The 12,196-nt window shown below is 51.9% G+C and overlaps 1 protein-coding gene across 1 annotated transcript in view; it reads right to left on the reverse strand.

Annotated features, from left to right (window-relative positions):
• Window positions 1-968: 968 nt before the first annotated feature.
• LOC128703904 (protein jim lovell) overlaps window positions 969-12,196 on the reverse strand; it is a 237,146-nt gene continuing 225,918 nt past the window's right edge. The window contains exon 8 of the mRNA XM_070104890.1: window positions 969-2,621. Coding sequence (XP_069960991.1) covers window positions 1,420-2,621 — 1,202 coding nt within the window. The 3' untranslated portion in view covers window positions 969-1,419. The remainder of the gene's footprint in view (window positions 2,622-12,196) is intronic.

Below are 12,196 nucleotides of genomic sequence, written 5' to 3' on the forward strand. Positions count from 1 at the left end.
GAGTTATCCCAGGTTCACTTTACATAATTTATTATATAAAACCACTGTAAAAAGATTTAAATTATATATGAGGCCTAAAGAAGAACTTATAACTTGCAATAAACCATCAGTTTAATAGATTCAAGTAATACAGAACAGTATCTGCTGGATCAGTTGATTCAGAAACAACAGACTAAGTTTGATGGCTACAGAACTGTTATTGTTACCATGACAGCAAAACAAGTTGATCTTTACCACCATTACCAGCCGCCCGCTACCCACTCTTACTTCACTAAATCGAGAGTTTGCTGTTAGATCTACAGTGGACCCCCGGTTTACGATCACCTCCCAATGCGACCAATTATGTAAGTGTATTTATGCAAGTGAGTTTGTACGTGTATGTTTTGGGGTTTGAAATGGACTAATCTAATTCACAATATTCCTTATGGGAACAAATTCGTTCAGTACTGGCACCTGAACATACTTCTGGAATGAAATAATATCGTAAACCGGGGGTCCACTGTACTTACTGATTTATAATGTGTATTCTTTGAGTGTAATACTCAGCGATAATTTAATCAGAGATAAATCTCATCTTGAATTGAAATAATCATCATTTTACTATACCATTATTCTCTTCAAAGATGAGTACCTTGACACTGGTAAGGGCTTTTGATCTAAGGAATCAGAGCCACCCTTACCTTTCCCCGATCAATCTTGATTACCTCCCATTTCCCAGGTATTGTACAATTATACAAATTTACACTATGATACATGGTGCGACCAGCACTGTGTATCAGTCTTGGAGTCAATTCCACCCTCGACCTGGATAAATGGTTAGATCTTGGTTTAGATTTTGTTTTAGGTTTAAGAAAAGATCTTGGTTTAGATTTTGTTTTAGGTTTAAGAAAAGATCTTGGTTTAGATTTTGTTTTAGGTTTAAGAAAAGATCTTGGTTTAGATTTTGTTTTAGGTTTAAGAAAAGATAGTTTTGCAAGACATTTACTTTACCATAAAATAATTAACACAAACGTTCCAGCAGAGCATCATTAAATATCTTTTATAATACATAACTAAATATACATGTTTACCCATGGGAATAAAATTCTTTAGTCACTGGTGTTAAGTCAGATAAATCACAATATATATTTTGAAGATATTACAGTCAAAATTGGTAAAGAGACTTTTGTCTGACAGGTACAGTACTAATTTGCAGTTATTAGTGAAAGCACTAGACACCACAGTTTAATGTGTAAATCAAGTGACCTAGTGTTCCAAACTACTGTACATCAATAGGTGAGCACATAGATCGCTGCATGAAGCAGAAGTTGACACTGGTATCTACCACATTTCTTGGTCTAATTTACTACTCCGGCAATACACTTTTTTAAAAATCTTTTCTGCCATTTAGAGTTTCCTCAGTCCACTTTAATATTTAACCTACATAGATCCAGTTTTTGTAAGGATTTTGGTTATCTGTTTATCAGTGTCTTGTGCTCTCTCTATCTGTTTGTGGTACTCGTGAAAGCACGGTACAATACACAGGTTTGTTCGGCATTCTGGACAGTGATATTTTGTCTTGCGACGGAGTACTCTGCCTTGGGGGTCAGTAGAGTTCCAACAGAAGTTGCAGCCCAGAGCTGGGCCGCCACGAAGGACGGGACAGTGACCAGGAGAAGATGCCGATCTGTCTGGTGCAGGAGCTGTCACTGATAATGAAGGAGCACTTAACATTCGACTTCCCATACCAACATCCAAACCCGAATCTTGCGATACACTCTGCACTAGAACAGACGGCCCAGGCGAAAGTAGCTCAGGAGTGTGTGTCATTGACGGTCGTGTCATAGCTGGTTCCTCGCTTACTGCACGAGGGGGTAGTCGTGGGGGACCAGTGATGCCACAGCCGCTCATGCTATAACCACTACTGCTACTAAGATTAACACCGCCATCTTCCGAGGGTGTCAGACGGATTATAGGTACTTCTTTCTTAGGGGTGGAATCTGAAGTCGTTTGACCTTCACCGGTGGAGGGTTTAGGTTGGATCGGTCGAAGCTGTGATGGCTGTGATGTTATAGCAGTAGGTGAAGGTCGCTGTTTCATAAAGACTTGCATTGGAATTACCTGTAAATGCTGTTGAGCTCCTGTGGTGGTGGTAGTGGTGGTGAAGTTGGTGGTGCTTGCAATACGCTCTAAACTAGAATGTGGCGGAGTGTGTGTTAAAACGCTTGGGTGTGATCGTTGCTTTATTATGGGTTGAGGCCCTTGATGAGTGGAAGGACCCCGGCCCTCTGGATGAGACAGTTGCTTACTGATTGGCGTTGGTGCCAACAAAGGTGTAGGGTGTGAATGCTGCTTAGGCAATGGTCCTGGGCCCAGTGTATCTCTGGGCACCACCACCATAGTTGGCACTTGAAGAAGTGTTGGCTGGGTGTTAGTTAGTGTGACTGACCCACCACCCAACACCATCGTATCTGGCACAATCAGTTCGGTAATTTTTTCTCCGTCTCCGTCGAGGTGTATTTTGTGTTGAGACTGTATTTGTTGTTGGTGTGATGAGTCTCGGTTATCTTCTCTCCTCTCTTCTCCACCTGCATCACGAGTGATGCCATGCTGTCGCTGTAGCACTCCTCGCCTATTTCGACCTGAATAAGTAAATAAGATGTGATTTGCAATTAAAGAATGAAGTACATATCAGAGATAATGTTAATAAAAAAATTCCAGCAACCTTGTACCCCAGTATATGATGAAATTTAGGCATAAAAGAAAACTCCCAGAAGAGTATGTACGCCTGCTTACTTTTCTGGAAAATAATCCCCTTCTTTCCTACACACCCTAATTGGAGCCTCACTATCACCATAAAAACTCTTTACTCCATTCAGAAGTCCAGTGTTTACAACGTCTTTCATGTTCCTTGCATATCCATCCTATCAAATGCCTTATGTAAAACAATAAAAGCAGCAAAAATTCCTTACCTATACAGTGGACCCCCGGTTAACGATGTTTTTTCAGTAAAAGGACACAAGTGCAACTAATGTGACATTTATTGTGGCAACGTTTCGCTCTCCAGGAGCTTTATCAAGCCATTCGTAATGGCTTGATAAAGCTCCTGGAGAGCGAAACGTTGCCACAATAAATGTCACATTAGTTGCACTTGTGTCCTTTTACTTTACATATTGTCGGTAATTCTACCAACTTTATTATGATATTTTTTCACTCCAGAAGTATGTTCAGGTGCCAGTACTGACCGAATTTGTTCCCATAAGAAATATTGTGAAGTAGAATAGTCCATTTCAGACCCCCAAACATACATGTACAAATGCACTTACATAAATACACTTACATAATTGGTCGCATTCGGAGGTAATCGTTATGCGGGGGTCCACTGTATTTAAGTGAGAGAACAGAGACATCTGCTTCTGTTTTCTTACCCCTAAATCATGTTGATGCAGTTATGAGGGTTGCCCAAAATGCACCAAATGCTAGTTGCCTTTTTAATGCTTAACAATATTTTATTGCAGGTACATCGATTTTCCAGAACCTTTGGTTCCAAAGCCTTTCCGGATTACTGTTTTTCCACCATTAGAGAGTGCAGTATTCCTTAGTCTTGGGGTTGGATAAGTGACATACAATTTGGCGGTAAATACACTGCTGCGGGAATTTCAAGTTCCTGCTCATAAATTTGTGTGGATCTGGACCATCAGTTTCCAGAAAATCAATGTTGTATCTGTACATGTAAACTACATTTAGTATACTGCAGAAAAAAATAAAGGTGTTTTTGTTTTTAATACAGTACACGTGCGCCTTGGAGGCCATAACACTGACAAGGCGTACGTTTTTTCACGCATTTTTTTCATTTTACTCTAGGTAGAGCCTGTCAATGAAAATTAAACAGACTGGAGTAAAACTTGTCCACATATATCAAGAGTTCTTAACTGTATTTTGGGTCAAAGATTTCTTTGAGAGTCTGATGGAAGCTTTGGATTCTATCCCTAGAAAATGCAGATAAATAAGTATATAAATCTAATGCAATAAGTTCACAGTAAACAAGTGATATCACAATATGCAGAAACAACCACTGTGAAAAAATAGTGAATTCCACGCACTTTCATGAGAAATCACAAAAGCAATTGGTTGTTCTGTATATAAATATAAACAAACACAAAAACACACACACACACACAAATCAAAATACATGGAAGGAACTCGAAGAAAAGAGCAATTTTTCCGCAAGGTTCGTAAAGCCTTATTCTGAAGGATAAATGAGGGTGTGAAGCCTTGTTCTGAAGGTTAACTGAAGGTGTGAAGCCTTGTTCTGAAGGTTAACTGAAGGTGTGAAGCCTTGTTCTGAAGGTTAACTGAAGGTGTGAAGCCTTGTTCTGAAGGTTAACTGAAGGTGTGAAGCCTTGTTCTGAAGGTTAACTGAAGGTGTGAAGCCTTGTTCTGAAGGTTAACTGAAGGTGTGAAGCCTTGTTCTGAAGGTTAACTGAAGGTGTGAAGCCTTGTTCTGAAGGTTAACTGAAGGTGTGAAGCCTTGTTCTGAAGGTTAACTGAAGGTGTGAAGCCTTGTTCTGAAGGTTAACTGAAGGTGTGAAGCCTTGTTCTGAAGGTTAACTGAAGGTGTGAAGCCTTGTTCTGAAGGTTAACTGAAGGTGTGAAGCCTTTCCGTGGATCCCTTACCAGTCCACGAACTACTGGTTAAGAACTCACGATATAAAGGCTTATTCTTTATACTGTGTCTTTGTCCACAATACATGTGCTCAATAATTCATACACAATATATGTAATACTGAAAAAGTTCCCACCTTAAGAAATACACAGATAAAGGGAAAATGTCCAAATATATGCAACAAAACTGATACCAGAGCCATGAAAATGAAAGACTGACTGTACTGAATACATCCTCACTGGAGGTAGGGCCAGATAAAGGCATGGGTTTTAGAGGCTGCAGCCAAGGGTCCTCTACCAGCTGGAGGGCCTCCAGGGGCTGTAGCCCAGGGGAATCCAGGGGCTGTAACCCAGAGGCCTCTACCAGCTGGTGGGCCTCCAGGGGTTGTAGTCCAGGGGCCTCTGCCAGCTGGTGGGCCACCAGGGGCTGTAACCCAGAGGCCTCTACCAGCTGGAGGGCCTCCAGGGGCTGTAGTCCAGGGGCCTCTGCCAGCTGGTGGGCCACCAGGGGCTGTAACCAAGAAGCCTCTACCAGCTGGAGGGCCTCCAGGGGCTGTAGTCCAGGGGCCTCTGCCAGCTGGTGGGCCTCCAGGGGTTGTAGTCCAGGGGGCGTCCAGAGATTAAGTGACAAGTGTTCGCAGTTACTGCTGTAAGTTTATAATTATGTTATTACATCACACATGATGAACTGTTGACAACTGTGATTAATTTTTTCCTCTTGAAAATATCACTGGGGGGCCTCACAGTACCTGTAGCCCAGGGGCCTCACAGTACCTGTAGCCCAGGGGCCTCACAGTACCTGTAGCCCAGGGGCCTCACAGTACCTGTAGCCCAGGGGCCTCACAGTACCTGTAGCCCAGGGGCCTCACAGTACCTGTAGCCCAGGGGCCTCACAGTACCTGTAGCCCAGGGGCCTCACAGTACCTGTAGCACAGGGGCCTCACAGTACCTGTAGCCCAGGGGCCTCACAGTACCTGTAGCCCAGGGGCCTCACAGTACCTATAGCCCAGGGGCCTCACAGTACCTGTAGCCCAGGGGCCTCACAGTACCTGTAGCCCAGGGGCCTCACAGTACCTGTAGCCCAGGGGCCTCACAGTGCCTGTAGCCCAGGAGCCTCACAGTACCTGTAGCCCAGGGGCCTCACAGTACCTGTAGCCCAGGGGCCTCACAGTACCTGTAACCCAGGGACCACACAGTACCTGTAGCCCAGGGGCCTCACAGTACCTGTAGCCCAGGGACCACACAGTACCTGTAGCCAAGGGGCTTCACAGTACCTGTAGCCCAGGGATCACACAGTACCTGTAGCCCAGGGGCCTCACAGTACCTGTAGCCCAGGGGCCTCACAGTACCTGCAGCCCAGGGGCCTCACAGTACCTGTAGCCCAGGGACCACACAGTACCTGTAGCCCAGGGGCCTCACAGTACCTGTAGCCCAGGGGCCACACAGTACCTGTAGCCCAGGGACAACACAGTACCTGTAGTCCAGGGGCCTCACAGTACCTGTAGCCCAGGGACCACACAGTACCTGTAGCCCAGGGGCCTCACAGTACCTGTAGCCCAGGGACCACACAGTACCTGTAGCCCAGGGGCCTCACAGTACCTGTAGCCCAGGGGCCTCACAGTACCTGCAGCCCAGGGGCCTCACAGTAACTGTAGCCCAGGGGCCTCACAGTACCTGTAGTCCAGGGGCCTCACAGTACCTGTAGCCCAGGGGCCTCACAGTACCTGCAGCCCAGGGGCCTCACAGTAACTGTAGCCCAGGGGCCTCACAGTACATGTAGTCCAGGGGCCTCACAGTAACTGTAGCCCAGGGGCCTCACAGTACCTGTAGCCCAGGGGCCTCACAGTACCTGCAGCCCAGGGGCCTCACAGTACCTGTAGCCCAGGGGCCTCACAGTACCTGCAGCCCAGGGGCCTCACAGTAACTGTAGCCCAGGGGCCTCACAGTACCTGCAGGCCAGGGGCCTCACAGTACCTGTAGCCCAGGGACCACACAGTACCTGTAGCCCAGGGGACTCACAGTACCTGTAGCCCAGGGACCACACAGTACCTGTAGCCCAGGGGCCTCACAGTACCTGTAGCCCAGGGGCCTCACAGTACCTGCAGCCCAGGGGCCTCACAGTAACTGTAGCCCAGGGGCCTCACAGTACCTGTAGTCCAGGGGCCTCACAGCACCTGCAGCCCAGGGGCCTCACAGTACCTGTAGCCCAGGGGCCTCACAGTACCTGTAGCCCAGGGGCCTCACAGTACCTGCAGCCCAGGAGCCTCACAGTACCTGCAGCCCAGGGGCCACAGAGTACCTGTAGCCCAGGGGCCTCACAGTACCTGCAGCCCAGGAGCCTCACAGTACCTGCAGCCCAGAGGCCTCAGAGTACCTGCAGCCCAGGGGCCTCACAGTACCCGCAGCCGAAGAACCTCACAGTACCTGCAGCCCAGGAGCCTCACAGTACCTGCACCCCAGGGGTCTCACAGTACCTGCAGCCCAGGAGCCTCACAGTACCTGTAGCCCAGGGGCCTTACAGTACCTGTAGCCCAGGAGCCTTACAGTACCAGTAGCCTAGAGGCTTTACAGTACCTGTAGCCCAGGACGTGTACAGTACCTGTAGCCCAGGGGCCTCACAGTACCTGCAGCCCAGGGGCCTCACAGCACCTGTAGCCCAGGGGCCTCACAGTACCTGTAGCCCAGGAGCCTCACAGTACCTGTAGCCCAGGAGCCTTACAGTACCTGTAGCCCAGGAGCCTTACAGTACCTGTAGCCCAGGAGCCTTACAGTACCTTTAGCCCAGAAGCCTCACAGTACCTGTAGCCCAGGAGCCTTAAAGTACCTGTAGCCTAGAGGCCTTATAGTACCTGTAGCCCAGGAGCCTTACAGTACGTGTAGCCTAGAAACCTCACAGTACCTGTAGCCCAGGAGCCTTACAGCACCTGTAGCCCAGGAGCTTCACAGTACCTGTAGCCCAGGAGCCTTACAGCACCTGTAGCCCAGGAGCCTCACAGTACCTGTAGCCCAGGAGCCTTACAGTACCTGTAGCCTAGAGGCCTTACAGTACCTGTAGCCCAGGAGCCTTACAGTACCTGTAGCCTAGAGGCCTCACAGTAGCTGTAGCCCAGGAGCCTCACAGTACCTGTAGCCTAGAGGCCTTACAGTACCTGTAGCCTAGAGGTCTTAGAGTACCTGTAGCCCAGGAGCCTCACAGTACCTGTAGCCCAGGAGCCTTACAGTACCTGTAGCCTAGAGGTCTTAGAGTACCTGTAGCCCAGGAGCCTTACAGTACCTGTATCCCAGGAGCCTTACAGTACCTGTAGCCTAGAGGCCTCGCAGTACCTGTAGCCCAGGAGCCTTACAGTACCTGAAGCCTAGAGGCCTTACAGTACCTGTAGCCCAGGAGCCTTACAGTACCTGTAGCCTAGAGGTCTTAGAGTACCTGTAGCCCAGGAGCCTTACAGTACCTGTAGCCCAGGAGCCTTACAGTACCTGTAGCCTAGAGGCCTCGCAGTACCTGTAGCCCAGGAGCCTTACAGTACCTGTAGCCTAGAGGCCTCACAGTACCTGTAGCCCAGGAGCCTTACAGTACCTGTAGCCTAGAGGCCTCGCAGTACCTGTAGCCCAGGAGCCTTATAGTACCTGTAGCCTAGAGGCCTCACAGTACCTGTAGCCCAGGAGCCTTACAGTACCTGTAGCCTAGAGGCCTTACAGTACCTGTAGCCCAGGGGCCTTACAGTACCTGTAGCCTAGAGGCCTTACAGTACCTGTAGCCCAGGAGCCTTACAGTACCTGTAGCCTAGAGGCCTTACAGTACCTGTAGCCCAGAGGCCTCACAGTGCCTGTAGCCCCGGAGCCTCACAGTACCTGTAGCCCAGGGGCCTTACAGTACCTGTAGCCCAGGGGCCTCACAGTACCTGTAGCCCAGGAGCCTTATAGTACCTGTAGCCCAGGGGCCTCACAGTACCTGTAGCCCAGGAGCCTTATAGTACCTGTAGCCCAGGGGCCTCACAGTACCTGTAGCCCAGGAGCCTTATAGTACCTGTAGCCCAGGGGCCTCACAGTACCTGTAGCCCATGGACCTCACAGTACCTGTAGCCCAGGGGCCTCACAGTGCCTGTAGCCCAGGAGCCTTATAGTACCTGTAGCCCAGGAGCCTTATAGTACCTGTAGCCCAGGTGCCTCACAGTGCCTGTAGCCCAGGGGCCTCACAGTACCTGTAGCCCAGGAGCCTTATAGTACCTGTAGCCCAGGGGCCTCACAGTACCTGTAGCCCAGGGACCTCACAGTACCTGTAGCCCAGGGACCTCACAGTACCTGTAGCCAAGGAGCCTTACAGTACCTGTAGTGCAGGAGCCTAACAGTACCTGTAGCCCAGGGGCCTTACAGTGCCTGTAGCCCAGGAACCTCACAGTACCTGTAGCCCAGGAGCCTTACAGTATCTGTAGCCCAGGGGCCTCACAGTGCCTGTAGCCCAGGAGCCTTATAGTACCTGTAGCCCAGGGGCCTCACAGTACGTGTAGCCCAAGGACCTCACAGTACCTGTAGCCCAGGGGCCTCACAGTGCCTGTAGCCCAGGAGCCTTACAGTACCTGTAGCCCAGGGGCCTCACAGTGCCTGTAGCCCAGGAGCCTTACAGTACCTGTAGCCCAGGGGCCTCACAGTACCTGTAGCCCAGGGGCCTCACAGTGCCTGTAGCCCAGGGGCCTCACAGTGCCTGTAGCCCAGGAGCCTTACAGTACCTGTAGCCCAGGGGCCTCACAGTGCATGTAGCCCAGGGGCCTTACAGTACCTGTAGCCCAGGGGCCTCACAGAACCTGTAGCCCAGGGGCCTTACAGTACCTGTAGCCCAGGGGCCTCACAGTGCCTGTAGCCCAGGAGCCTTACAGTACCTGTAGCCCATTAGCCTCACAGTGCCTGTAGCCCAGGGGCCTCACAGTGCCTGTAGCCCAGGGGCCTCACAGTGCCTGTAACCCAGGGGCCTCACAGTGCCTGTAGCCCAGGAGCCTTACAGTACCTGTAGCCCAGGGGCCTCACAGTGCATGTAGCCCAGGGGCCTTACAGTACCTGTAGCATAGAGGCCTCACAGTACCTGTAGCCCAGGGGCCTTACAGTACCTGTAGCCCAGGGGCCTCACAGTGCCTTTAGCCCAGGAGCCTTACAGTACCTGTAGCCCATTAGCCTCACAGTGCCTGTAGCCCAGGGGCCTCACAGTGCCTGTAGCCCAGGGGCCTCACAGTGCCTGTAACCCAGGGGCCTCACAGTGCCTGTAGCACAGGGGCGTCACAGTGCCTGTAGCCCAGGGGCCTCACAGTACCTGTAGCCCAGGGGCGTCACAGTACCTGTAGCCCAGGAGCCTCACAGTACCTGTAGCCCAGGAGCCTTACAGTACCTGTAGCCCAGGGGCCTCACAGTACCTGTAGCCCAGGGGCCTCACAGTGCCTGAAGCCCAGGGGCCTCACAGTGCCTGTAGCCCAGGGGCCTCACAGTACCTGTAGCCCAGGGGCCTCACAGTACCTGTAGCCCAGGGGCCTCACAGTACCTGTAGCCCAGGGTCCTCACAGTGCCTGTAGCCCAGGGGCCTCACAGTACCTGTAGCCCAGGGGCCTCACAGTACCTGTAGCCCAGGGGCCTCACAGTACCTGTAGCCCAGGGGCCTCACAGTATCTGTAGCCCACCTCACAGTGCCTGTAGCCCAGGGGCCTCACAGTGCCTGTAGCCCAAGGGCCTCACAGTGCCTGTAGCCCAGGGGCCTCACAGTGCCTGTAGCCCAGGGGCCTCACAGTGCCTGTAGCCCAGGGGCCTCACAGTGCCTGTAGCCCAGGGGCCTCACAGTGCCTGTAGCCCAGGGGCCTCACAGTGCCTGTAGCCCAGGGGCCTCACAGTGCCTGTACCCCAGGAGCCTCACAGTACCTGTAGCCCAGGAGCCTCACAGTACCTGTAGCCCAGGAGCCTTACAGTACCTGTAGCCCAGGGGCCTCACAGTGCCTGTAGCCCAGGAGCCTTACAGTACCTGTAGCCCAGGAGCCTCACAGTACCTGTAGCCCAGGGGCCTCACAGTGCCTGTAGCCCAGGAGCCTTACAGCACCTGTAGCCCAGGAGCCTTACAGTACCTGTTGCCCAGGAGCCTTACAGTACCTGTAGCCCAGGGGCCTTACAGTATACCTGTAACCCAGAGGCTTCACAGTACCTGTAGCCCAGGGGCCTTACAGTATACCTGTAGCCCAGGGGCCTTACAGTACCTGTAGCCCAGGAGCCTTACAGTACCTGTAGCCCAGGGGCCTTACAGTATACCTGTAACCCAGAGGCTTCACAGTACCTGTAGCCCAGGGGCCTTACAGTATACCTGTAACCCAGAGGCTTCACAGTACCTGTAGCCCAGGAGCCTTACAGTATACCTGTAGCCCAGGGGCCTTACAGTACCTGTAGCCCAGGAGCCTTACAGTACCTGTAGCCCAGGGGCCTTACAGTATACCTGTAACCCAGAGGCTTCACAGTACCTGTAGCCCAGGGGCCTTACAGTACCTGTAGCCCATGGGCCTTACAGTACCTGTAGCCCAGGGGCCTTACAGTACCTGTAACCCAGGGGCCTTACAGTACCTGTAGCCCAGGAGCTTCACAGTACCTGTAGCCCAGGGGTCTTACAGTACTTGTAGCCCAGGGGCCTTACAGTACCTGTAGCCCAGGGGCCTTACAGTACCTGTAGCCCAGGGGCCTCACAGTACCTGTAGCCAAGGGGCCTTACAGTACCTGTAGCCCAGGGGCCTCACAGTACCTGTAGCTCAGGGGCCTTACAGTACCTGTAGCCCAGGAGCTTCACAGTACCTGTAGCCCAGGGGCCTTACAGTACTTGTAGCCCAGGGGCCTTACAGTACCTGTAGCCCAGGAGCTTCACAGTACCTGTAGCCCAGGGGCCTTACAGTACTTGTAGCCCAGGGGCCTTACAGTACCTGTAGCCCAGGGGCCTTACAGTACCTGTAGCCCAGGGGCCTCACATTACCTGTAGCCAAGGGGCCTTACAGTACTTGTAGCCCAGGGGCCTTACAGTACTTGTAGCCCAGGGGCCTCACAGTACCTGTAGCCCAGGGGCCTTACAGTACCTGTAGCCCAGGGGCCTCACAGTACCTGTAGCCCAGGGGCCTTACAGTACCTGTAGCCCAGGGGCCTCACAGTGCCTGTAGCCCAGGAGCCTTACAGTACCTGTAGCCCAGGGGCCTCACAGTGCATGTAGCCCAGGGGCCTTACAGTACCTGTAGCCCAGGGGCCTCACAGAACCTGTAGCCCAGGGGCCTTACAGTACCTGTAGCCCAGGGGCCTCACAGTGCCTGTAGCCCAGGAGCCTTACAGTACCTGTAGCCCATTAGCCTCACAGTGCCTGTAGCCCAGGGGCCTCACAGTGCCTGTAGCCCAGGGGCCTCACAGTGCCTGTAACCCAGGGGCCTCACAGTGCCTGTAGCCCAGGAGCCTTACAGTACCTGTAGCCCAGGGGCCTCACAGTGCATGTAGCCCAGGGGCCTTACAGTACCTGTAGCATAGAGGCCTCACAGTACCTGTAGCCCAGGGGCCTTAC

This window comes from Cherax quadricarinatus, chromosome 95 (assembly GCF_038502225.1).
Source record: "Cherax quadricarinatus isolate ZL_2023a chromosome 95, ASM3850222v1, whole genome shotgun sequence".
In the NCBI taxonomy this organism is placed as follows: Eukaryota; Metazoa; Arthropoda; class Malacostraca; order Decapoda; family Parastacidae; genus Cherax; species Cherax quadricarinatus.